The sequence below is a fragment of the Actinia tenebrosa genome, unplaced genomic scaffold, assembly GCF_029948245.1.
Source record: "Actinia tenebrosa isolate PJP-AT-01 unplaced genomic scaffold, QUT_ActTen_1.0 PGA_scaffold8__29_contigs__length_14323225, whole genome shotgun sequence".
Classification (NCBI taxonomy): domain Eukaryota; kingdom Metazoa; phylum Cnidaria; class Anthozoa; order Actiniaria; family Actiniidae; genus Actinia; species Actinia tenebrosa.
The window spans coordinates 13,457,809-13,485,680 of NW_028292585.1; the positions used below are offsets into that span (position 1 = coordinate 13,457,809).

Below are 27,872 nucleotides of genomic sequence, written 5' to 3' on the forward strand. Positions count from 1 at the left end.
GCTGAAGGCACATGTTGATAAAAGCGGATTTGTTCGTGGTGTGCTGAATGAAATAACGAAGGTAGGAATCTTTCTGATAAGCTTTTAATATCCAAAATTCATTAACTTCAGCTTTATAGTTCTATTTTCACATCTTATCAGTCACAAATATCGAAAAATTTCATAATAATGTTGTCGCAACATCTGAGTAAACAGCTTTAAAAAATGTATTTTGAACTCGTGCTTTACACTTGCATTATAATGTTTCCTTGATTTTAACACACTAGGTATAACTGCCGAATCTTTATTAATCATTTAGCAGCTAAAAAAGTAAACTATAACGCTGTATTAAACTATATTTTTTGGTAAAAATTTGTTTACAGATGTAAAGGCCACCGCCGAGAATCACTGTAATGAGCAAGCGCGTTGAAGGTAATCAATAATTATTAGAATCATTTAGATTATATAAAATGTTTGCAGAACAATGATATAATATCGACCAACTTAGGTGAATTTTCACGATAAAATTTCAGTATGATAGTCAAATGTTTATTTAAGAAAACAATCTCGAACAATATCTTTATCGAGTAAAAAAAAAAAAAAAATTAAATATTTTTCCAGCTTTTCTATGTCGAAGCGTTGTAACCTGTTCGTGTTCGTTTTTATACTAAAATTATATATTTATTATTTCAATTTAAAGTCTAAAGGTACTTATCAATATGCAAATCATCCAAAAATTAAATTATTCGAAACAGCAAAGCTTACGAGACATTCATATCAGTCGATCGTACAACTATCTGAATATTTAATATGTAAAGCAAATATGTATATCATGGAATTTATCATGGCATTTTTGAAAAAGTAATTTCATTAGGTTCCATTGCATGGACCAAATTTGTCTTTTGGGCATTTATGGGATGAAGTTGCGAAATAGTCAGTTGTTCTTTTTATGATCTTGCTTGGCTTGATATCAGATCTGATCATGGTGATTAAGTTCCACCTAACGCGTAGTGGCAGGTTGTGATTGACCTTTTAGAATCTTTACATAGCAGAAGGCGAGAGAGGGTAAAAATTGCAATATATACAGATACTAATATACGTCGCTTAAAGATTTTCCAATTCATTGATATATAGTGTAAAAATAGTGGTAAGAAATGACGATATTTTATATGAAATATTAAGGAAATCGGCAGTGTCACGTTTTACAGATAACCATTTACTTGCCTTGCCTAAGCAGGGAGTAGTTTTGTTAAATGCTTCTGTTTTGAAAAAATTGGTATTTGATCTTCCAGGCAATGGAAATAAAATCACAAGATTGCAATAGGAAAGATCACTTTCCCAGCATAATGTCATAGAATATATTTAAAAAAGGGGGATATAAAAAAAAAACAAACTCTGGTAAACCTTACAACATCAAGAGGGAGAAGAGAGTTTTCTTTTCATTCTGTATGCAATCAATTGCACAATAGATAGGATCACAAATAGTTTTTTATTTAAGCAAAATAGAGAAAACCTTTAATATGTCTGATCCTGTAAAGTATTTCAAATTCAACCCTACAATAGGCCATTTCACGGATCCGTTACTCAACCTCAGCCTCGTCAACGTGTAATTATTCTTTAGAATTTGACTACAGTCCGCAGTAATGTAAGGAATTTACACATCAACGAACAATTGGAACACTTAAAAATTTCACAGGTTGTAGGCAATTTCTAAAGAATATATTACACGCTGACGAGGCTGAGGTTGAGCCGCGGGATCTGTGAAATGGTCTGTTGGGAAATTGCTTCAGGTTGGGAAATGTAGATGGAAGCCCTGTTCAGGACCATGTCATTCCTCTTGCCTTTAATAGACAAATGTTATCTTAAATAAACTCTTAACTGCTTTAAATTAAAGGCAGGTCTTATGGGCAGCGAGTGCCTCCACTGACTAGTGTTATAAAGAGTATATTGGAGAGGTACCCTGATGGAGGACAAATACTCAAGGTGCGTACTAGACCTATATTAGGGACCTTAAGCTGCAGGACGGCAACGCGGGCGACAACGTCGTCGAAATTGAGGCGCTCCAACCTTCCATTGAATTATTATTTCATGTTTACCTAGTATTTTACTCAATAAGCATCCCCGTTTTAGAGTAAAATGATGTCTTTGGGATTCCTTCACTTAAAACGAAAATCAGCAAAGATAAGCTTTTGGCGTAGCCGTTCTCTTTAGTACGTAAAAATAGGACATTCCACGTCTTACTTTCAGCATAAGGCGGCAATGATGCATAGTATTTCGTACATTCCAACGAGTGTCTATTGAATAGCACAATTAGTGCTATTGTATGCTTGCCGTGGTAGTCGTCGTTGCCGTCCTGCAGCTTAAGGTCCCTATTGTTTTCTTTTAAACTGCCCCCCCCCCCCCCACCTATTTTCATACCATTTCTAGGGCTACATTAATTGTAATGCTTTATTTGTGTCTTTATTTTATTTTATTTTGCTTTTTCCCGTGAGGGCAGGGACACCACAACAGCTTTTGACAATTATTTTAGGCCCTGTTGTATCATAGAAGGTCTATAGATGAATATTTTCCCCAGAAGCTAAAACAAAATGGCATGGATTTATCCATATTCAATATGGATTAGTTAATGGAATGGATTTTTGCATGGGATAGATAAATGGATTGAAAAAACGGATAAAGTGAAGCAATGACTCAAATGAGAAGGTTGAATGGGATGAAGATATGGGATGGGTTGACGAATGAAATGGGATAGGATAATAGAGAATAAATGGTTTGGAATGTCGAATGGGATGGGATGGATATTATTGTGTGAAATGAGATGACTGATGGAATAAGAATGGGTGAATCAAATTACGATGAATGATAAAAGAGATCGCTAAAAGTTCTCAACAATTTCTTCACAGGAGATAATCCAGAATGCAGACGATGCATCCGCGACGAGTATCTCATTCCTCTTGGACTCTCGTGCCAATCCTTACGGAAAATCCTCCCTTTACAATGAAGAACTTGCTAAGTTCCAGGGCCCCGCACTCTACTCATTCAACAACGCTCTGTTCAAAGAGGAAGACTGGGACGGACTACAGAGCCTCATGGATAGCAACAAGAAAGAGGAACCTTTGAAGGTCGGGCGTTTTGGCATAGGGTTCAACTCCATCTATCACGTGACAGGTAAGCCATGCGAGAGCATATGCAATCGTGGTGAATTAAAATTCGTGAAGGATGCTTTACGAAGTGCTTGTAGCTAAAAAAACAAAAAAAGCTAGAGAAGATTCTTTTTCTTAGCGGAATGACACGTGGTCTACAATGGTAGAATAATTACGCCTACACTATAAAGGGCTCTCGAGCAAAAACAAAGCAAGCGAGAAATGTAAAGAAAGTTGATAATAAGTTGAAAAAGATTCTAAGATTCTAGAATTTTTTTATTTCCATAGAACTGCAAAAACCTGGTCGAAACCAGCCTAAAAAATAAATTTTGGCCGTTTTTGCTAATATTTCAAATCTATGTTGAAATAGAGCGTGCCGACTTTATATATTTATTTTTAGATTTACCAAGCGTTGTGAGCGGAGACCTTTTAGCTTTCTTGGACCCACATGAAGTATACTTTGGAAAGAAAGAAACAGGCCAACAATTCGATCTACAAGAGCCACTTATAGAACAATATGAAGATCAGTTTTCCCCGTTTGAAGATATCCTTGGTTGCAAAATATCCTCACAGCACGTGAACGGCACCCTTTTCCGCTTTCCATTGAGGACTGAAGCCTCTAAGCTATCACAGAAGCCTTATACTACAGAAAAAGTGCGATATCTATTTGAGTCGTTAAAAGAAGAGGCGTCGTTAATTCTTCTCTTCCTGAAGAACATTGAGGAAATAAATCTTTACGAAACAGACGAGAATCAAAGAGAAAAGCTTGTTTTTAGGGTTCGACTTCACGATTGTTGTCGCAAAGGAGTTCGAGAACGAAGGCAAAATTTGCTGCGTCAAGTTCCTGACTGGGAAAGTGGACGCCAAAGAGTGTTACAGCTTGATCTTGAAATGGTGATCGAGTTTTTTGACACGGCTACCGGGACGAGACAAGACAGATGGATAACCCATAATCGCATAGGCGACAAGCAAGCAAAAATGCGAGAAAGGGCCCAAAATTTGCATTTGCTTCCTTGGGTTGGTTTTGCTGCGCCAATTTCTGTCGCTGGAGGAAGCAGCATTGGGAGTAATGGCGGGAGAATATTTTGCTTTCTGCCGCTCCCTCCCGACGCAGATGCCAAAACAGGGTACCCAGTCCATATCCATGGCTACTTTGGGCTTACTGACAACCGTCGTGGTCTCAAATGGCCTGGGCCAGAATGTCAGAACGATGACATGGCTGAATGGAATGTTGACCTCATGAAGTACGTCGGGTGCCAAGCTTATGCTAGCTTACTTCAATCCATGACAACCTGTCTACCTGATTCTCCTGATATGATAAACATTTTCTACCAGTGTTGGCCTGACAAGCAATATGTGAATAAACACTGGAAAGACATCATCAATAACCTATACAACCTTTTGCTGAATGAGAGAGTCTTCTGGACAAGGTCTTCTGGAGGTCAATGGTTGACTCTGCAGCAGACAGTATTGGAAAGGCTTCGTCTCGTAACCCTTCCGGCTAATACCAAAGCAGTGGTCAAGAAGGTTCTGCATCTTGCTAACGAACCGGTAGTGTCCTTGCCGTTACATGTAGACGAGTACGTACGAATGAATGCGTCAGGCACTCGTGTTGTTACACCTACATACTTGCGTTCTCTCCTGAAACAGAATCGAAAGGGATCGTGGGACATGGAGAAAATGAGTCGTACGGAAAGAATCGCCATGCTTGAATACATTGTCACAGACAACAATTTTACTGATTTTGAAGGAATTACCTTGTTGCCATTAGCCGATGGACGTTTCACCACTTTTAAAGCAGGAAAACGATGTGGTACTAATAATGTGGTTTACGTCGAGACCCAAGACAACAGAATGACGCTTTTGCCGGGGATAGAGTCAAACTTTCTTGATCCAAACATTAGTTGTTTAAGCAGAATGGCAGTTGATGCTAGTAAACTTCATCAATCATGTTTTCAACTAGTCCTCTTAAATCCACGAAATGTTATCAGTCTTCTGAGGCACGTCCTTCCTAAGAATATGTTCTTATCAGATCCAGTAGTGTGGAATCCATCACGAGGAGGCCACCCATCAGAATCATGGCTCGTTCAGTTCTGGAAGTGGCTGAATAGAACCTTTACTTACGATTTGACCCAGCTGGAGGGTTTTCCGCTTATCAAGTGCCCCTCAGGCCAGCACACAGCTCTTGCGATGTTAAGAAGAAACACAAAGACCATCAGACAAAAAAGCTACGAAACTGGTATATCGCTACCTCAAGAAGTCGTTAATCTTCTAAAGAAAGCCGGTGTTGTGGTTCTTCCTGAAGTACCTCACTACATGATGCAACATGCTTGTTTCTCGATGTACGTCGCTGACGCTTCACCGGAAGGAGTTCTTAAAGTCCTTCGAAATGTTGGCATTCAAAGGAGCATAGCTGCCGTGACAGCTTCAAATGCCCAAGAAAAGCGAAACTTACGAGTACTTCTCAGTTCACTGAGATCAAACTTGTCAAATGATGAAACGCAGTTCCTGAAATCATTGCCAATCTTTGAAGCGATAGATCAAACTTCATTCATCGATGCTCAGAATAAAATTGCCACCGCTCCGCGTGGATTTGCAAGCCAAATTCCCTTAAAGATAATGAATGCAAGTTGTATTTTAACTGTGGAAGACAGCGCAAGCAACCAGTTACTGAAATTCTTAAACATTCCTGAGATGACGATGGGACAGTTTCTTACCAGAGAAATTTTCCCACACTTTTCGTGTTACACAACACAGCAGGTAACATCTTTGATGTGTTGGGCGCTTCGAAGAATTGATGTGTTCAGATATGAGGAACCTAACTTTTGCACGCATTTATCAAGTTTGAACTTTATAGACGCTGGTAAGGGAGGTTTAGCAAGGCCTCAAGATCTTTTCGATCCAAGAAACGAGCTCAACAAACGTCTGTTTGAAGGGGAGGAATCAAAATTTCCAGTTGGGGAATTCGCCAAGGATGATATTCTGGTGCCCCTGCGAAATTACCTGGGACTAAAGGAAACACTGGACCATGGTGACGTGGTGGCTCTCGCAAGAAATCTTCAAAGCTTTAACAACGATCAGAGACGCAAAAAGGCGTTGGCACTTTTGGAGTTTCTAGGGAAATACCCTTCTTTGCTGACAAAAAAAGTAAGCGTTGGGCGTACATGCCAAATGCTCCAGGATTTTCTTCGTGGCGTTGCATGGGTCCCTTGTGCAATGAAACCACCTCCGTTGTACCCCAAATGTATGCCATGGAAATCAGTTGGAAATGAACTGTTAAGACCAGAAGAGGCCGTAGCGTCGCAGTATGGTGTCGTTGTTGGATCTGTCATGTCAGTCTTACAAAGCGAGCCTACCAGTTCAATAAAGCGTGTTTTTGGATGGGACAAGCGTCCAGATGGTTCCAAAGTGTTGGAACAGCTTTACATTGCTTGTAATAAGATTGATGTTAAGTCTCTACAAGGAATTGAGCGTGAACAGTTTTGGAGAATGCTCAAGTCAATCTACGAAGCCTTGGCGGAGAATGACATTTCAGACTACTATGATTATCTTTGTGATGCTGATTTTGCGTGGATATGGAATGGTCAAGGATTGTCATCACCGAGCAAAATCGCATTCAAAAGACAAACGAACTTTGACCTTGAACCTTATCTTTGCATTATTCCTAAAGAGATGCAAGAAAAAGAACTACGTGGCTTTTTTTCAACGTTCGGAGTAAAGGACTGCTTCACTGAAGATGATCTCTTAGACGTTCTCCTTGAAATCCAAGCCAAGCACGACAATGCTATGTTAGACAGAGACGTCATAACCAAAGATAAACAACTGGCCCTAGATATCCTTCACTGGATCGTTCGTGATGGCCCACTGAACCATGAATTGCGTGATAAAGTCTATGTTCCAGTGATGAAAGGTCCAGGCATTTTAAAACTTGTTCCATTAACGGAGTGCACTTTTTGTGATGCTGAGTGGTTACGCGGGAACTTCTTTGAACTCCAGATGCTTCCGGAGCTGTCTGACCTAAGCCTGATAGATGAGAGCATTTCCAACACTACAGCCTCCCATCTAGGAGTTCCTCCAATGAGTCGGTGCGTGACTGCACCTGAAACACTGGGCTTTGAACAAGCTGGTCCGTACGAACCTATAACTCGGCGGTTAAAGAATATTTTAGACGAGTATAAGGAAGGAGCTGGTGTCTTCAAGGAACTCATACAGAATGCAGACGATGCTGGTGCAACTGAAGTGAAGTTTCTGGTGGATTGGAGACAACACCCGGTAAAAAGGTTGCTGGCAGAAGGAATGAAGGAAAGTCAAGGTCCAGCTTTGTTAGCCTATAACAACGCCGTTTTCACCAAAGAAGACTTTACAAACATCAACAAGCTCGCTGGAGCTACCAAGAAAGAAGACTTGGATAAAATTGGCCGATTTGGGTTGGGTTTTAACTCGGTGTATCACTTTACCGATACTCCAAGTTTCGTAAGCTCCAACTATGCAGTATTTTTTGACCCAGATACCAAACATCTTGGCCATTTCATAACAAACCCCTCGCATCCTGGAATCAAACTGGATTTGGCAGCAAAGAGGCAAACCCTTCTTTGCTATCCAGACCAGTTTCAGCCCTACCAGGGCGTCTTTGACTGTGATGTCAACGGAGATATGCCTTTCAACTTTGATGGCACACTCTTTCGTTTTCCTTTTCGTCGCGGGCCAAGTGAAATATGCGACAAGCGGTACAACGAAGGCGATGTAAAAGCGTTACTTGAATCCTTTAAGAGAAGTGCCTCGAGTCTTCTTTTGAATACCCAGAATGTACAACACGTAAGCGTATGGGAGTTAGATTATCGTGCAAATAAGCCATCTGACATGCATTTCATAACAAAAGTAGAGAGGAAGATCTTATCTGATTCCGGAGGTTTAGACAAGACGACGTTTCTACAAGACTGTGCAACATGGTCTAAAAGAGAAGATTCCATGTACTGGGGTGAAAGTCTTCCTCCTCAGCATACGAAGATTATTTCAATAACGCACACAACAACAGAAGACGAGCAGAAAGCAAGAACAGAATACTGGCTTCAATGTGATCGGATGGGGGATGCGGAGTCCCATGACATGGCCACGAGTGAAGAAGGAAGGAAAAAAGGACTTCTTTCCTGCGCTGGAGTTGCTGTAAATCTCAGTGGATCAATAGGTAACTGGAAAATCAAAGATACCAATGGTGAAGCATTTTGCTTTCTTCCACTTTCCATTCCAACCGGTCTACCGGTTCACGTGAACGGATACTTCGCTGTGACGTCTAATCGAAGAGGAATCTGGGAACAGACAGCAGAAGAAAGCCAATATTTTCAGCCCCTAGAAGCTCGCTGGAACAAAGCACTTATGAAGGATGGAATTGCACATGCTTACCTAGAGCTCTTAAAAGAAACAAAACAAATGGCCCAAGAAGGTATTCTTCAAGAGTACAACTTTTGTTCTTTATGGCCGAATCCATATCGTCTCCAGTCACACACCTGGAACTCACTTATTGTTGGAGTTTACAAATTGATTACAAGTTCATCATTAGCTTTACTAAAAGCGGGAGAAATTGGTATTCAGTCGACGATTGTGTTTTCCCTGACACTGATATGCAGAGGATTCCTGCAAGTCTTCAAATTCTACGAGAATTGCAATACAAGATTGTGGATCTTCCACTCTTTGCTCGGAAAGGTTTCAGTATGGCGGAATGTGGAGAACAGATTGAAAGCCAGACGATGTCAGAGAAAAAGTTTCTGGAAAAGGTGTTTTTTCCAAACATCAACTTCATAGCAGGTGGACTACGTGACAGGGTATGTGTGATGGTTCTTGTAACTCACTATTTTTTATTGTTTTTTTGAAATAGTTTTTATTATTGATGATATTGACGCCAGTTTTTAGAGAGGTTGAAGTTTAAACCTAGCGTAAACATAACCTCGTACCTCTTTTTTTAGAGTCTAAATGAGACGAACCGGTTTTAGCATGGTTATTAGAGCCACAAAGAAGTCGTATGGCATATCATGGCCAGATATATGTTTTGGTTCGAATTCCATCACCTGACGATCATAATCGTAAATTCTGATGTTTATATCTATCTATACTTTTAGGTGGTCTGCTATGTTATTGATGAATGTTTGGCAGGCAGCGATGAATCCAAGAAAAAGCTATTCCAAGAGTTATTAAGAACCAACGCTTGCATTCCCTGTTCAGCAGATAAGCAAGTACTTGCCCGGCCAAGAGATCTTATACGTCCATATGGTGCTGCAGCATCTCTGTATTCACCGTGTGACAACAAAATGCCCGTGGGAGATTGTTTTCTTGAGACCAAACGTCTTCTGATGCTTGAAAAACTCGGCATGGTAAAGAAATTGAACTGGGATCAAATATGTGATAGGGCACAGTCGGTTCAGAGCTTCAAGTACGACAATGGCCTCAAAAGGGTTTCCTGTCTAATCAAGTACCTAAACAAGTACATAGATGATATGCCCTCGGCAGATGAAGACACAATTCAGTGTTTGACTTCTTTGCCAATTTTTCCAGTAATGCCAAAGCCAAAGTCAAATTTTTTTCTGTGGGAAGGAGAAAGAAATGGACGTAAAGCAATGCTGTCATCTGACAAACTGTTTGGCAAAGAATTCAGTAACATTATTGGTTCATTGAAGCCAATTTTGGACGAGTCTGAAGAAACTGGATGTGGAAACCTAAAATCAGAAGTGCGGAAGCTTTTTCAGATATCAGACCACCAACCGATAGTAAAAGAAGCACTAACCCAATTGCAAATAGTATGCGAGTTCTTCCAAAAAACGGAAAATTGCATATCTTTGCAAGGTGTGACTAGTGAGATTTGCTACAATATTTACGCGTTTCTGAAAAGCCATATCAGTAACGAGGACGACATGGAGTTGATGAAATGTACTTTGCAAGACGTATCGTGGCTTTTTGTGGAGAGTCGTTTTGTCAAGAGCAACCAAGTTGCATTTGTATGGAATGGTTATGGAGCGCCCTATCTTTATCGTGTCCCTACTTCTCTTGCCCTTCTTTACCGTGATCTTCTTGAAGAAATGGGAGTTAAGAGAACATTCCAAGTACAGGATTTTCTCTTGGCCTTGAAAGAAATGAGCACAGAAAAGATAAACCAGAGACTTAACGATGCTGAGTTCAAAGTGGCGAAAGAATTATTAGACGAGTTAAATAAGTTGCTAGATAAAATACCGGAGGAGGATGTTGGATGCACACCAATGCCAGATCAAGATAGAATCCTGCACTCGACCCAAGACCTCGTTATCAACGATGCCCCATGGATTCTAATGGACCAGGATGTCAAGTATGTTCATAAGGATATTTCCATAAATCTCGCTCATGCACTAGGGGCACGAGATATCAGAACCAAACACCTGGAGGACATATCGAGATCCATTGGGCAGCCATTTGGTCAGAAGGAGCTACTCACAGATCGTCTAGCAAATATTCTGAAGTCGTATCCTTGCGACTTTGGAATTCTTAAAGAGCTTCTCCAAAATGCTGATGATGCAAAGGCAACAGAAATCCATTTTGTTTACGACCCTCGTCATCACGGTAAAGAGCGATTATTCAAAGATTCTTGGAAGGAGTTGCAAGGACCTGCCTTGTGTGTGTTCAATAACCGTCCTTTTTCTGAAAAGGACCTTGAGGGAATTCAGAGGCTTGGCATAGGAAGCAAAGCTGATAGTCCAGAAAAGACAGGACAGTATGGAATTGGCTTCAACGCTGTTTACCATCTGACTGACTGCCCTTCTTTTATAACGAATGGAAACACTCTCTGTATCTTGGATCCCCACGCTCGATATGCTCCTGGAGCCACAAAAGATAATCCTGGAAGACTTATTGGTCCATTTGAAAAAACTAGCAATTTTCAAGAAAATTATCGAGATGTATTCCCAGGATACCTTGGAGATATGTTTGACTTAAAGGGATCAACAATGTTCCGTTTTCCACTCCGAAACGAAGACATGGCCAGTAAATCTGACATCTCTCAAAAAGAGGCCCTTTCGAAGATCAAGTACCTTTTGGAAAACTTTATGACGGAGGCAAAAGAAACTCTACTGTTTCTGAATTATGTTAAGAAAATTTCCATTTCAAAAATAGAAGATGGCGGATTGAAACTTATGCATGAGGTTTCAGCAGACCTTGAAGAAGAAGATGAAAACAAGCGCAGTTCTCTAGTTTCCTATATAAAGAAGTCAAAACATCTTCCAACGAGTGAGATAGAAAGATTTGGAATATTTTATCCAATCACGCTCAAAGACAAATCCTCTGAGGAAACGTGGCTTGTTCAGCAAACAATAGGTGTTTGCACCCAGGGAAGGAAAGTTGACATCCCTGACGGAAAACATCATGGTCTCCTTCCACGAGCAGGTGTTGCGGCAAAGGTAACGTCCAAAACAGAATTGAAACGGGAAATAGGAAATGGGAATATTTCAACTTACCCTGAAAGGAGAAAAGCATTTTGTTTTCTTCCACTACCTGTTATTACTGGACTTCCATTACATGTAAATGGCCATTTTACTCTCGACTCGGGGAGACGTCATCTTTGGCAAGACGAAGACAAAAGCGGCTTCCGAAGCACATGGAACCAGTTCCTGAAGACGGAAGTGTTAGCTGATGCGTACACAAGCCTTCTAGTTGAAGCTCGCGGACATATTCTATATCTTAAACACGAAGAGCAGTCATACTTCAGTCACTCATATGAAGCAAGTTATGGCTTGGGATGGTATGAAGGGCTATTTCCATCGCAAGATATATGTGAATCCCAGTGGAAGGGGTTGGTCGTCGCTGTCCTAAACAAGATAACTCACGGTGACAAGAATGTTTTACCTTTACTCCAAAAGGTAAAAACCGAGAAAGGATTCAAACACATTTGTAGCTGGCTTTCTTCTTCAGAAAGTTTTTTCCCTAACTTAGGTTGTAACCGGGAGCTTTCCAGTATTTTGCGAAACATTGGATTCAATCTGGTGTCCCTGCAATATAAGATGTACGAGAATTTCAAGAAAGCAAACACCCAAGTTAAAGAGGTAGCCCCTGAATCGGTTTTAAAGTTTCTTTCTGTTCATGCACCACTTTTGGAACAGCTTCCTTGTCCGATAGGAGATTCTGGTATGGAATCAGCTGCAGACGTTATCTCTCTAATAGAATATTGCATGAAGTCACCAACCTTTGTCAAGAATCTGGACGGCGTTCCTCTTTTACTTACACAAGATGGGATTCTAAGAGTCTTCAGCGAAAAGCATCCAGTTTACGTAAGCAAGTTTTCATATCTGGTTCAGTCATCTGAAGATCATGATAAATTTGCTGCAAAAGACGTTGTGACAGTCTTACGACCTGTATGTGAAGAGCTTTTTCTTGAAAGACTTCCAGTTGCATTGCCACTAAACTTGTCTAATCTAGTGACGTTTTTCCCTTCCATCTTCAAAGAACACGAAGTTTGGTCTCAGACACGTATTCCTGTTTCCTGGAAACCAGAGGGAAAAGACCGGGAAATTAGGAAATGGCTGATCAGTTTGTGGTTTTTCATCTCAAAGAAACACAAAGCAAATCCATCGGATCGTTTTCTTGAGCCCTTAAGACCTTGGCCTGTGATTCCAACCACATCAGGACATCTTCTACCTGTTTCAATGTCTAAAACTGTTCTAGATCTTACTGAATCATACTCATGGTCCAACAACCAAAGAAACATTGTTAAAGCATTGAGGGAGCTCCGGTGCCCCAACGTGGACATTGAACTGTTGAATTCAAAGGGAGCAAGTGTTTCAGACGTAGTTAAAACATACCTGGCCTATCCGAATTCAGTAAATGACGTCATTACTGTTCTGGACAGCTTAATGGAAAGAGAACATGACATATCTGGAAGAATCGATGCTAAAACCGCAAACCTTCTGCTGCATTTCCTTAAAGAAGATCCCCATACGTTACAGTCTAACGCTAGAAACGTGCCAGTGCTTCGTAAACTGCCGTTTTACGAGACGATTGATGGTCGGTTGATTAAACTGGAAGGCGCTTCATCTGTTTGCAAAGTATCTCGCGGGATACCACTAGAGGAATCGGAGTTATGGATGGAAGGAACAAGAAATATTTTTCTTGAGCCTTGTCAATCTCTCGACGTTCTTCACGAAATGCTTGGTGTGGAGTTAAAGTCACACGTCTCCTGCTACATCGATTTCATCTTCCCTAAGTTCAGCCTTCTTCAGGAATCTACTCGCCTTGAACATCTTTCGTACATAAGAGACAAGCTCCTTTACACGGTTAATGAAAATGAAGTTGCAAGACTGGAATCAGCTCTTAGAAATCTAAAGTTCATCCCACATGTAGATTCAGGAGACTTGCACACGGCATCTTATTACTACGACCCTAGAAACCCAGTGTTTAAGGCCATGCTCTCAAAAAACAAGTTTCCGGGAAAACCGTTCTGTAAAATCGAGTGGGTTGAATTTCTTTGTCGGATTGGCTTGCAGACAACGTTCACCAAAGACCAATTTTTAGCGTTTGCTAGAGAAATTGAGAAAAAAGCAGAGCAGAATGAGACAAAGGATCTCTTGGAGAAATCGCAAGTTCTCACTCGATATCTTCTTCAGGAAGAAAATTTTCACGAGGCCAACTTTCTTGCTAAAGTCTCTACCATTAAGTTTGTTGTTGCTCACAAAGCCGACGAAAAGTTTAACTCTCTTGTTAAGCAATATCTTTTTGAGCAGAAGGCATTTGCACCTTTCATTTCCTTCAGAAATGCCCTGCCTCGAAAACATGAAGTACTCGTTTGGGGAAGCGCGGCACTCCTGCCTGACTGGGCTTTGCCAAGTGAGATGCCTACTCGAAGAAGTCTAGGGATTCTCGAAAAGCCAGCTTTGCAACAAGTTAAGAATCATGTGCAAAGGCTTTGCAGTAGATTTGATAGCAAGGACATGGATTTGAAAGAATCTGTCAGGAAACTCCTATTGCAAATAATGTCGAAAACGTACTCCTTTCTTCAAGACTCGCTGTATGATTCGAACGTTCACCAACTTTTCCATGGTCTGCCTCTAGTTTTGGTGGAAGATGGAAGAGTATTTATTCGATGTGAGCAGCTCGCCTTTGAAATGGCAACGTATGAAGAACAACCACCGTATTTGTACAAGGTACCGAGGGGATTTGGCCAATTTGAGATACTATTCAAGCATCTTGGAGCTTCCGAGAAGCCGTGCCCTACACAGTATGCGTACATCCTTCAAACTCTCTGGAAAGATAGCAAAGGAGACGAAGTACATCCTGAGGAATTGAGGCATGTGGAGAATGCTGTGAGAGGTTTGTTCAGAACTTTGAAGAGGTTACACAAAGAAGATGAGCGTGCAAAAACCACGAAGTGTTTGGATTCTCTACAGGGAATTGAAACCCTTTACCTTCCTACCGAAAAGAAACATCTGAAACCTTCCAACCTTCTGTACTACGCGAGCCCTCAGCTGCTATTAAGAATAGACAAAGCTGAGTCCACGTACGATTTAATATACGACCTTATGGATTGTGGATTGGTTAACGATCGTGCTGAGGATCTCCTTGGGTACCTTCCTCCGCGTTTACAGGTGACGCCGTTGACAAACATTCTAATTGAAGAGCTACACGCAGATTGCTTTGATAGAAAGTGCAAAATGGATGAAAGTGGGAAATGCTCCAGTGCAAACCGACTAAGGTCATTGCTAGATTCCCACTACCTTATTGATGGGATAATCAGGATCTTGAAATCCCAAAATCGTTCAATGAAAGTGGACGATGATTTACGCACAAAGGTCGAAAGCCTAAGAACGATCTTTATTTTCGTGTGTTTTGAGAATTTGGAAACTGTCCTGAAAAATGAGAAAGATGAAGAAGCAGGAGGAAGTAAGGTTTCAAAGTCGTATTTCGCAAAACAGGATGGAGCAAAGACATGCATTTTCATCCAACATGGTGCAAGGAATATTTATGATGTTAGCTATGAATTGTCTTTAGCTGTAAATAAGCACATCGGCAATGCACTCAATCAAGAACATGTTACACATCTTGAATTCATAATCCTATATGGAATAATACGTCATCCAACAGCAATCCAATCTACATTAGATTTTCGCGGCATCGAACCAGACAAGGAGGAATTAACCAACAGTGCCCCAGAAACGTCATTCCTAGGTTCCCTGATACCTGAGGAGATGCATTACCTTCTGGTTCAATTCGAAGACATCTTATTTCGTCCAGAAGAAATAGTTGGATATGAGAAGGAGGACAACTCTGAAAAGGAACAAGGAGAGTACTGTTACGCGAGGATAGTTCGCGAAACCTCAGCACCGAATCTTGGGGGGAGAACGAAGAAACCAAAGAGAGATCCTTCCACTGGAAGACGAAAGACCCACAACTCGTTTCTTCGAAAGTATCTGATAGACATTGGTACTGGAGAGAAAATTGAAGTAGATGCCCTTGACTTGTACAAACTCAAACGTCCAGAGGAATTGAGTGATGCAAACGATAATACGACAGACTTTGAAATGTCGGATTCTCAAACTGTTGTTCCTTATGATGGTGAAGAGCAGTCAACAGGAACAAATGCGACGACGAACGACAGTCGCCCAGATTTACCATGTACGTGGGAGAAGGCCGTAAAGGAGGTGGATAAGGCTCTGGCAGATATCATGAAACTTCTAAACGAGCAGCGAAAAAAGGCTGTAAAGCGACTGTATTTACGATGGCATCCAGACAAAAATCCCGATATGGAAGAACTGGCCACTGAGGTAATGAAGTATATACAAAATGAGTTCCAGCGTCTTTCGGAAGGAAAGTCTCGTAATGCCAGCCAAGCAGGTTATGATGCTGAAGAATGGGAGTCGTCTTTCAGGAAATGGGACCAACGAGCAAGACGTCAACGTGCAAGTTATGACAACTATCGACGAAGTAATCCTGGATTTACGAGGAACTTCTCGTCGGGAGGAGGGTTTAGAGGGTTTAGTCAGTCTTATTATAGTCCTTCTGGAAGCTCGACGCCATTCGGACAAGGAAGTAGCAGTTATCATTCGCCAGACGCAGAATTGGCAAGATTCTGGATAATCCAGAGTCGCAGTGACTTAGAAAGCGTGAAACACCTTTTCAGCGCAAAAACACCAGGTGGTTTCTACTGGCTGATCTGCTTCCAGTGCAATCAAGTCGTAGAAAAAGCTTTAAAGGCGGCTTTGTATTCTGTGAGTGGAATCTCTGATTCTCAGCTGGACAGCCATGACTTGACAAGCCTGGCGTATAATTTGAAACGACTTCCAAGAGCACCGGATGTCGTTCATTTGGCTGGGAAAGTTTGGAGCTATCACGATGCTACACGTTATCCACACAAGCATCACCCAGCTAAGCCACCGAAGGAAGTCTATACCTTTCAACAAGCACAAGAGGCGTATGATGTAGCTAAAAGTGTGTTGAAAACGCTGGAGGAATTTATAGGCATTCTTCACCTCTAAGTTAAAGGTAATTAGATTTATTATATGAGATACGAAAAACAAGAATGAAAAGACAATTTTTCTAAAACATTATATTATAAAAATAAAATAAAATCCCACATTTTTCTCTTAGGACGAGTGAAGAAATCACCTAACTAGTGAAAGAAGATAAGTGGATGCATATCTGAGGCAAAGACTAGTGTCGATAAATAAAAACAACTGCTTTGTTTTCCGGTTTAAAAAGTGGATGGATGAGGCAGTAGTGGGAAAACATGCAAAATTTTAAACGTGATTTCGAAGTTGTTACTTTAGTGGTTAGTTTAAAAGCTTGCACATTCTTTAGTAAAAAAGTGGGAAAGCCATTTCAGTGGCAAATGAAACCGTCAAAGTGCATGCAGTAGCTAGTGCCTGCATGCTGCAAGTCACGGTTAGAAACTCGTCCACTGAGACGATTGGAAAAGCCAAGAGCAAGAGAAAATAAACTAGTTCATATTCTCTTGCCAAGAGCCATTAATTGAAAAAAAAGTTCCCAAAGTTTTAGTAAAGTAACGAAGAGTTTTTAGACATATATTTAGGGAGGTAGAGCAGTCTTTTGTACTGTTTATTAATACAGCACAAAGCAAGTGACGAAACGCGAGTTACAAGCGCTTGAGTAATTTCGGATCCTGAACGAGCGAGAAAAAAACTGTCAAATTTGTTTTATTTCATAGTAAGAAAATACGTAGTTTTTAAGTTCAGTGTACAGGTTTATTTAGTTTTCGTCTAACCGAAAAGTCATCGAAAGCTTCCCGTCCACACTTGCGTTTTCATAGCGTTTACACTGATAGGATCAGTGATAGCGTTCACACTGATAGAAACGCAGATATGATCGCAAATGATGCAATATCTTCATCGCATGCGAAAAAACAGAAGTGCCAGTGGGAATAACGTCACACAAGCGTCGGAATCGGAAGCAACATACGCCGACTTAGTATCGCATTTATCACCTGGGTGTTTAAAGACAAGCTGACTGTTAACGAGCATTACACTACTGAGTTTGCGTTTGTTGCTTCCGATTCCGATGCAAGTAGTGTGAACCAGGTTTTATACGATAGGCTTCCGTTCTCAAATGTCTCCACTCTTGAGAGCGTTTCCAAAGGTATGTTTTTCGATCTTTTAAGTGTGAAGGCAAGGCCAGAACGCATCGAAAAGTATGCGTTATGTGGACGGTTTCTTAATAGTATAATGCACGTTATATAGGGTTAGTTTTGTGACGCGATTTCAGTTTTAGGTCATGTTATGGTATATAATAAAGTGGTATATAAAATGGTATATAAAGTGCTATATAATAAACCCTTTTGGCTTGGAGGTACTGTTTTTCATTTCAGACCACAGGTCATTCCCTCTAGAATGAGATTCTTTGTTTGAGTTGCATATATATTCATGTGTCTTCTCATGCACAACGTTAAACGAAAAGATACGCTATATGGCCGAATGAAACGGTCTGAAATGGTACGCCCTAGCTAAAAGGTCTTGAAGCAAATTAGAACGAGCCCTTAGAGAGAATTGCTTTTTAACTGTTTAGCTTACTCTACAATCAATTTGTAATGGGAAATCTGGCTTCTAAAGCCAAGGCAATTGAGGGTTCTGGAGTTAATGATAAGCTAGTGAGAAACGTAATTTTAGTCCCCGTTAAAAATGCCTCCAAAAGTCCTGTGTGGAAAATAACTTTTATGTTCTGATAAAAATTTTCAAATTGTTTTTCTCATAGCCGGGTCATTGCTCTGTCTGAGAGTGTAGCTTATTATTATTTTGATTAATTGTTCTTTCTGGAAGTCAATGGCACTGTCACCTCCCTCTATAATGTGGATTTTTCTCCTGTCACGAACATATGCACCTTTTTGTGTGAAGAAATCATGTGACAGCATCGCCGACTGCCCACCGTTTCAGCCAATCGATGGCTGTCATACTTGGTATACAACGCTGTGCACGTGACTGGTGTCGTGATCGCAGCTGATTGGCTCCCTGTGTTTCCAGTATCCAGAAAGTTCAGAATTTCAGGGTAGAAGTGAGAATAACGAGGAAGACCGTAGAATATGATATTACGTATTCCCTTGATCCGATATCTTAAATAAAATAAAAACCTGAGGTGAGTATTGACTTTCACACCCCTCCCTACTAGGACTATTTTCGAGCCGCAAAGGGGAGGGGATGAGAGATGGCACTTGATCAACTTACCTGTAAAAGAAGTAGAACCGCTCAGTGTAAAGCATGAAAGCTTTTGATCCTTCCAAGAACCAGTTTCTGGCCCGTGTTATGTCGGACCTCTTGGAATATCTGTTAAAATTGGACAATAGTTTGATAAAGAACCACTGAACTGGGACCATGTTACCGGTAGTTACGGTATGCAAAGTTGGCTTGGTTTGTCAGTGCGCTAAGATCAGCTGCTAAGCAACAGGTCTATAGTCGATTTGATCCTCGGTGACCTCACACACTTGTTTTAAGGAGCGTGTGGCTTGGTTGGTTAGTGTGCTGCTTGCTAAGCAAGAGGTCCATAGTTTGATCCTCAGTGACCTCACACACTTGTTTTAAAGAGCAAGTGTGGCTTGGTTGGTTAGTGTGCTGCCTGCTAAGCAAGTGGTCCATAGTTTGATCCTCAGTGACCCCACACACTTGTTTTAAGGAGCAAGTGTAGCTTGGTTGGTAAGTGTGCTGCTTGCTAAGCAAGAGGTCCATAGTTTGATCCTCAGTGACCTCACACACTTGATTTAAAGAGCAAGTGTAACCTTACACAGTTGTCTTAAGGAGCGTGTGGCTTGGTTGGTTAACGTGCTGCCTGCTGTTCGATTCTCAGTGACCTCACATCGAGGGCGGATCGGGAAGGGAGGGGGGGGGGGGGGGGGGCAAAGGGGGGCTGAAGCCCCCCTTCGGCATAAAAAAACAACAAAACTGAAGGATTAGATGCTTTTTTTATTGTTTTTCGTTGTGTTGACGGAAGAAACCCAATTAGCCCCTCCCCCCTAAACTTAATAAGCCCCCCCCCCTAAAATTTAGGCTGGATCCGCCCTTGCACATTTATTTTAAGGAGGAAGTGTGGCTTGGTTAACGTGCTGCCTACGTAACCACAGCTCTGATAGTTTGAGTCTTAGTGACGTCACTTTGTACCCTTTGAAAAAAACTTTGCAAAGTACCATGGGATGTAAAAGGACCAAGAGAATATTAATATTCTCTTGAAGAGGACATAATACATGAATAGAACTGAAATATCTCCTATCTTGTAGACTTACTCTGAAATATGAGTGAAAGATATTTCTTCTTGCCGGAAGAAATTCCGGAGTCGAACGAAGTCAAAGTAGGAAGGTACAAAAATGGCCGTGTGTCCCATGAGATGACCCCGAAACTCTGGCAATATCTACAAAACGAAATATAAAAATCAGATAAATAGTATTGAAACATGATATTTTACTCTTGCCTATTGTAGTTTTTGCAACGTTTTTGTTTAATTCTTTTATCAACTAGGAACGCAAGCTTTGAATACCGGAATGGCGGCGAAAAGTTACGAGGAATTTGAAGAACTTTACTTACCTTTTCGACGAAAAAATTAAATGTTTTCTCTTGGGACTCGGCGTGTGAAGAACACTCGATACGATAAAAAACCTGGAAAAAATACGAAATTTCTGGTTATCATAGTTCATAGGAAAAATAACTAGGCTAAAAGTCTAAGAATCTAAAAAAAAGACATCTGTAAAATCAGCAAGATTCAGGCAAATAGTTTCAGTGTGAGACAATGTTCTGTGCTGTGACTCTTAAATTGCTTAAAAAGTCGAGCATTGTGATTGGTTGAGGCGTATTTTCTCGGCTTTTCATTGGATAAGTGAAAGCTATTTAAAAGCCCTCTTTTCTAGAAGAATCTGTAAGATGTACATGTATGTATACCTGGGGAACTTGTGTCACTACTTGGCAAATGGTTCCTGGGAGTTCAGTCAGTTGGATTTTTGTTTTCCCGGCAAAATGTAAGCATGAGAGTTAAGGCTTTGGAACAAGAACAATTATAGAAATCTGTTATAAAAGACTTTCGTGTCTTATTAGTAAATCTATGTTTAAAAACAAACAAACAAACAGACAGACAGACAAGGAAGCAAGACGGACGGAAGCCGTAACGAACACGGACAAACAAAACGTGAAAAAAACAAACAAACAAACAAACAAACAAACAAAACAAAAAAACAAAAAAAACAAAACAAAAAAAACCCAGCGTGGACGGGAATATCACGGACAACTGTGTTCTGATTGGATAAAATGATACGTTACGTTTTTGTGCCTTTTGATTGGCTGGCTTGGAACAGCCATTAGTTGTCATCACGATTTGATGAAATATGATTTTGCCATTTTATCATCGTTTGTAACGTGGTTGGTTCACAAGGGAAGCTTTTTTGGTAGTCATGAAATAATCTGCACTGTTACTGAATGAGTTGTGTTTTACAACATTGTGACTGATTCACAAATGTAGCCTACAGTAATTGTAAAGGATATTATGACATTGCTTGTTCAACAGAGAATTCAGCTCTGGGAAAAAGAAGCTGCCGAAGAATAGCGTCTGACGATAATACTTTGACCTGAAAGAGAATGGGAACGGCGAAATAAAGAAATAATAAGCAACTCAAAATCATTTAGCTAAAAAACAAAGGCGTACAAAAGCTTTATACAGACCAGCCATTTAGACACCAGTTTCGAACACGAGAGAAATCAACGTCATGTGCCTTTTTTGGTTGTTTATGTAGATTATCAAAGATATGCTATAAGAGAATAATGATTAATGATAAGTAACATCATTCGTACAGTACCCAAGTTTTGAATTTTCTGTTGTTCAGGGTTAGCCCATATCAAACATTGAGTGTCGTATTTCCCTGTGTCTGTTGTCTGCGAGGCAGATCCACGAGTTAGTATCGTCCCCGTATCCTTCCTCGATTTTCCAAAGTTTTTTTTTGACTTGTCTTTTTTTCTTTTCTTTTCTTCTTCAAAAATTTTCATGTTCGAATTAGTTATAAAACGAAGACCTTTTTGTTTGCCGCTTTTCCGAACAATCCAAATATGGAATTGAACATATCATATATGGAGTGAGATTTCTCTACTCCAACTTCGACACTAACATATAGAGTAAAGCTTGATATGCCTTCTGTGGAATATTAATCCGTTCCAGTGATGGTCTCTGGATTTTTAGTGTTGTATTGCTGAAATTGTGCACTCTTTACTCTATCGTTGTTATTTGTGAATATTTAGACACTGTAATAAGGCTAATGCTGAGTAATTGAATCTGTTAACGAGGAACACAGCGTTATAAATGACCAGTAAAGGGCTTTACATTGGAATGTATCCTCGTTAAACTAGTTTTACCTGAATGTGTTCCCAGTTTTGCATAAGGTAGACGTCTGCTTGGTCGAGAATGAGAACTTCAATGGACGATAAGAAGTCGCAATCCCCAAACTTTTCACTAAGAAAGTAGAATCCAGTATTAGTTTTCTACATATTCTCTGAACATTTTCGGTAGAATTGCAGGAATAGGTGACTTTGACAATGATGGAGAGGAAGACAAGACGAGACGAGGGGAGACGAGAGGAGAAGAGGAGAAAGAGACGAGATAAAAAGAGAAAATAATACAAGGCGAGAGAAGATAAGGAGAGGAGAAAAAGAAAAGAAGGGAAAGGGGAGGAATGCGAAGAAAAGAAAAATAAAACACAAACCTTACCCATCAGAACCAAGGATAGTTCTTAGACCCAGTGGCGATGCGATTAAGATATCAGAAGAGTAAAAATGACTGTACAGTTTAACAGCTTTCCTCATTATAGAAAGCCCGATGCGAAAACAATCGTCAATATTTCCCTCAAACATTTTCTCAAAATCAACTGGTCGGAAGCTTCTTTTTGTGTCTGAGGCACCAGAATCGGAATACTCTTCTTGAAACCTCTTTTTACTCATTACTTGGCCCTGGAGATAAAGGGAAACTTAACAGGTAAACGTCGACAACAATAGTAAGTCATCAATGGTGAAAGATAAGGCTTGATTTAAACTTTAATCAATACCCTTAAACAATTCTGTGGATTGATCGAAGTCAGGGGAGTGGCTAACTTGCAGAGGAACCCTGAAACCTCTAAACTGATCTAAGTCAGGGCATGGCTAACTGACAGATCAAACCCTGAAACGACCTCTGGGCTGATCTAAGTCAGGGTACAGCTAACTTTCAGATCAAATTGGAATTAAGTATGTGATGCTGCTCACATGTGATGCTGAGCCCAGTAACTGAAGCTGAGAGCCCAGAGATGAGAGGAGAGTGCACTACTGTTACGTTCTTTGCCACTCTTGATTCCCACAACCATACACCAAAACCATCTTACTTACCTCTCCATTAGGTAGTAATAAATCTATAATAATATTGACAATCTTGAGTGCGGAATTTCTGAATGGAACGAGGATGAGTACTTTTGGTCTTGTTAGTCCCTGATCACGAAGATCACTGCAAACAAAATGAATACATTTTAAAAATTAACCTTCATTCAAACTCTCTAAGACAGATAAATAAGAAGGAAACATCATGTTAAAATGTTTATAACTACAGTATACTGACGTTTGGGACTCTCCAAAACAGAGAACAGTTTATTTAAAAATTTGAAAATAATTATGCAGGTGATAGAATAGACTTTAAAATGACTTACTCAACCTCCTTGTTTTCCTTTTGGGCCAGGACAATTTTTGCATTGTTTTTAAGCACCCTAGAACGAGTTCTGTAAGAGAAACAAAAGAAAAATACGTACTTATTTAATAGAGCTCTTTAGCTTGGGTCACTTGTCAGGTTTCATTCTTTTGAGAATAAGATTTTGGTACGATGTTGCATCCATATTCATGTGTCTTCTTATGTGCAAAGAAATAATACTCAAGGAAATGACATGTGGTGTGAAAAAGAAAAATATTATGTCTAAGGTAAAGATATTGAGGCAAGAGCCTTTAATAGTATTAGCCTGTTTGAGCTGATTGCAAAAGTTGATACATCAATTAAAATTGAAGTAACTTACTTTAGGATGTGATTGACAGCATGTAGACAGTAAAGTTTGGAGATATCTTCGCCATTATCAAAGGACCGGTTTGAGTAAAGAACATCCTGCAGTGAGAAAAATAATCTTGAACTTATCAAAATTACTTGATAATCTAATTTCTTCAAACCTTCAAATTTTATCGATACCCTGAAACAACCAATGGTGTGAAAAGAGTGTTGCAATATTACCTGGTATGAATTGATGTATGGAAATAATTTCTTTTGTAGTGGGGTAAATTCTTCTAGAAATGAAAAATAAATGACTGTCATTATCAAGAGGCCTAGAGAAAAACGACAAGAAATTCAGGAAATAAATATTAAACTTTGTTTAATGAGATACTTACCATTAGGTTCTGCAGATTTGTTTGACAATCTCCAAGAGTTGCGCAGTCTGTTTTTGACCTTTGAAGAATAGAAAAAAACAAAAACAAACAACATTCCATCATTATTAATGTAGAAGGTTTTGGGTATTCTGTGGAACTGTCCCAATGTACCTGCCACAGATGCTCTCTATCCCTTATAAATAAGGTTGAATTTGTGTTAACTTTATAACCAAACAACAATCAACTGCCAACTATTGGCTAAGGCTCAGTCAATGCTCTCAAACAACACATCTTAACATACCTTGAATAAGGCACTAGTTTGAGTTTTATTGGATGAACCATATACCATAGGGACCTTGAAGGTTGGGACAAACGTTGTGACTGTCCCCAGAGATGATACCTGGAAAAGACAAGAACAATAATATGATGTCTTTTGTTTGAACCAATTATTGCAGTCTCAGGTAAGCTAAACATTCATGATCCTTGTGTTTCTGATTGCCTGTTATAGACCCATTATCTCTTTCTGATGCACCAACAATAATTAGTTTAAGATGTAATCTGTTTTTCTTCAAACCAGTCTTCTTAGGAAAAAAACTGAGTTCCTAGGCAGAAATCAAACCCCAGACTGCCTGGTTGATGTTAGAGTGGTTATAGCACCTGAATGGACAAACAGGATGCCTTGGGTTCAATTTCTGCCTGAAGAACTTTTTTTGTTTTTTTTTTATGTTGTCTAGGTCTGTCAAGACCATGTGTCAACTGTGTGACATTTGCTATAATTTGGATAAGGGTGCGAAATACCATTTTAATCAAGAATGTCTTACTATGTTTGTCTTTTGCTCAAATGCTTTTGGATCTAGAATTTTTGTTTCAAAATCATCATCCAAGTCTTGTTCAAAATGGACAGTAAATGGATCTTGTTCGTCTGTGGAGAAATGACAAAAAAGACAGTCAAGCAAAATGATGTCAAAATTAATAGATCTGCAGGGCTTTAGGATGTTTTGGAATAAATGGTCAGAATCTGAAGTAGCTGGCTGTGACCCGATACAAGGAACAGAATGTATTTTATAGACAAAAAAAAGTAGCCAGCATTTAATAACTTTTGAGCAATCACTGCATGGATCTCCAGTGTGTGCTGGCTTACTCTGCCCCTGATCATGACATGAATATGATTCTTGGCAAAACAGTTGTCTTTAAATTGTTATTTTTTTAAGTACACTGTACCTTGCTCTATTATGTTGTCATTCACATCTTCATTATCACTTTCATCATCACAGTTTTCTTGTCTGTAATCTTCAACATTATCATCATCATCATCACTGTAATCATCATCATCTCCTTGTCTTGTGTCACTTTCAACTTCTTGGTTTTCCATTTCAGTCTTCTTCCTTTCACTTTTCCCTTCCTCTTTTTCACTTTCATTGGCTTCCTGTGATGAAAATGTTTACATTTGTTCCTTATGTTTCAGTTATTTACTGCATGCAGAAATACTGACAACTTTTGATACTGAAAGTTTTTGGATTTGAATAATATGGCAAATTTACAGGTGATTGAATTTGGCTTTTTTTCTACAAGAAAAAGTATACTGGTGGGCAACAGCTTGCCCATCAGATACATTTGATTACTTGTAAAATACCTACCTCGGTCTCCAATAATTTTCCATATTTAATTATTTCGGCATGCTCTCTTCAAATATCATGTTTTTATTTATATTAGATTAATTTAAAATTGCAGTATTTATATTAGATTAATTTAATCATTGCAGTGTCCGCAAACTTACAGTTGATTCTTCAGTAATCTTGTCATAAACTTCCATATCTGATTCAATGTCCTCAACATCATCGTCATCGTAGTCTTCAACGTCATCAGTATTATCACTATCATCATCCATTTCTTCATCATTTTTTATCATCTGTAAATATTTTTGCCTGACATTTGAACCAAGAGAGCCAACTAACTTTTGATATGGGTCAACTTCCTCTTCTTCCTCTGAGTCAACATACTCTTTCTCCTAAAAAAAACACACCATTAGATGAGATAGTCCTCTCTATAGTTTCGGCATGTAATGTTTTCCCATTTCAGACTTCATGTCTCATTCGTTATCTACTTTAGAGTATCATTTCTTTGTTTGACAGTTACTCACAAGAAGACACATGAAATATTGACACAAAGAATCTATCTTGAAATGAAAAATACATCTTATTCACTAGGGAATGACTTAGTCTGAATTCCAGGTAATTTTTTGGTCTAGTTAATGAGGTTTATTAGATTCATTTAAAAACTCAGTAAATGGAACTGATTGCCAACTCTATTTTGGGCAGGGGGAGACTGGTTGAAGGCTAGGAGTAGGAGGAATTTTATTTCAGAAGTATATATACAAAAAAATATTAGATAGAACACATTCTTACTTGGAAGGTCTTTGAGTTGTCTGACTGAGATGGATTGTTCTGAAGAAGTGAAAATATTACTGTATCATTTAGTATTTTAAAGAAAGATGACCTTGGAAATGAACACCTTTTGTGATAAAATAATATGGAAATATTTACTGTACCTCCATAAATGATACCTTCTTCACTTTCATGCTGCCATTTTCATAGAAATCACTTAAGGCACAAAAAGGGAAGATTAGAAGATTCCACAGGAAGCCCAAATAAAAAGCCTACTGTTTCTTTTAATAATAAAAGATGTTATATAGAGCATTTTCACTCAAGTGAGAAGACAGCCACATTGGTATTACAAATAATAGAAACTTTCTGCACAGGTTTTTGCCTAAAAATAGAGTTCTTGGAGGATAGAAAATGTATTGTTTTGGTACACCAACATGGCTGCAGTGACGACACATGAAAACGTTCTATACTAGATGATGAGGATGCTGATTTGTGATTGATGGTACTATAATTATTACTGGTGATGCACGGCAGTGGTGATGATGGTAGTGATTAATATGATGTTTAATAACAGTCATGCTGTGATAGGATGATGATGATGATAATTGGTGGGTCGTTGTAGTGGTGATACTGATAGCTATACTGCTGCTGTAAATGATGATGATAAGATTGATGATGACAGTATTCGTAGGAGGGGTTGATGGTAATACTCTTGCTACTGATGATGGCGATGATGACAATGGTATGGTGATGAGGCAGATGTTTAATGGCGATAGTACTATGATAGTATTTATATATATCATGATGATGGTAATGATGACAATGATTAAGAAGAGATTGGAGTTTGGTAGTAATGGGATTGCAGATATCAATGCAGGTGTGAATCAAGGAATTTTAGAAGGGGGGGTGACTATTACCAAGGTTTTACCAGAAATTCAAGGGATAGCTAGGGGGTGGCTGTTACTAAAGATATACTGAGAAATTTGAGTCAAAGGGGGGGGGGGGGGGGGGGGACTAGTCACCTATTTCAACACCCATGGATTTGCTCCTGCAATGGCTATGTTGCCGCTACTGCTACTGCTGTTTCTGCTCATGATATTAACGATGTTAAGATTAGTGGTTGATGGAGAAGCGATTCGGCCAGTGATCAAGAATGCGAGAGACGGCTGTTAATTATTCTTTTATCTTACATAATATATGAATCCAAGACTTAAAGATCGCCCTCTCTCAAAAGCCAATGACATAAATATTTCTGAAACGACATCAAAACACACGAAATTCCCACGTGCTTTTATCGCATTCCAATAATAATCTCCATTACCTCGCATCCAGAGGGTGAAGCTCACCAAAATCCTTGATATGTCTCTTCTGTGCCTTGGACAGTACCTTCGCATTGATTGCAGTGAGTTTAGCGACTTTAGATTTAGTTTTTTTCTTCGTTTTCTTTTTCTTCGTTTTCATGTGCTTCGCCATTTTGGATTTTGTAAACAATCCGCTGACAGGATGATATAGTCGGCGCA

General features: G+C 39.6%; 2 protein-coding genes across 3 annotated transcripts; one reads left to right on the forward strand and one right to left on the reverse strand.

Annotated features, from left to right (window-relative positions):
- On the forward strand, window positions 1-18,319 carry LOC116292378 (sacsin). The gene is given in 8 exon segments (XM_089024172.1): window positions 1-61; window positions 363-411; window positions 1,874-1,962; window positions 2,883-3,147; window positions 3,523-8,694; window positions 8,697-8,941; window positions 9,236-16,607; window positions 16,713-18,319. Coding segments are annotated over 6 exon segments (13,155 nt in total). The 5' UTR covers window positions 1-61; window positions 363-392; the 3' UTR covers window positions 16,601-16,607; window positions 16,713-18,319.
- Window positions 17,263-27,825, reverse strand: LOC116292380 (U3 small nucleolar RNA-associated protein 25 homolog). 2 transcript variants are annotated; one of them, XM_089024175.1, is made up of 21 exons: window positions 27,674-27,825; window positions 26,517-26,568; window positions 26,374-26,412; window positions 25,746-25,976; window positions 25,190-25,394; window positions 24,790-24,890; window positions 24,270-24,368; window positions 23,990-24,047; window positions 23,835-23,884; window positions 23,626-23,711; window positions 23,269-23,337; window positions 22,955-23,069; window positions 22,305-22,543; window positions 21,953-22,049; window positions 21,269-21,354; window positions 21,090-21,174; window positions 20,495-20,569; window positions 20,144-20,215; window positions 19,846-19,970; window positions 18,797-18,895; window positions 17,263-18,684 (listed from the first exon to the last, which is right to left on the reverse strand). In XM_089024175.1, the coding sequence occupies exons 1-21, from the start codon at window positions 27,823-27,825 to the stop codon at window positions 18,417-18,419; spliced, it is 2,403 nt and encodes an 800-aa protein (XP_088880301.1). In that variant the 3' UTR covers window positions 17,263-18,416. The 2 variants fall into 2 exon arrangements, with proteins under 2 accessions (XP_088880301.1, XP_088880300.1); XM_089024174.1 differs by having other exon boundaries at window positions 23,835-23,887.
- Window positions 27,826-27,872: the final 47 nt, after the last annotated feature.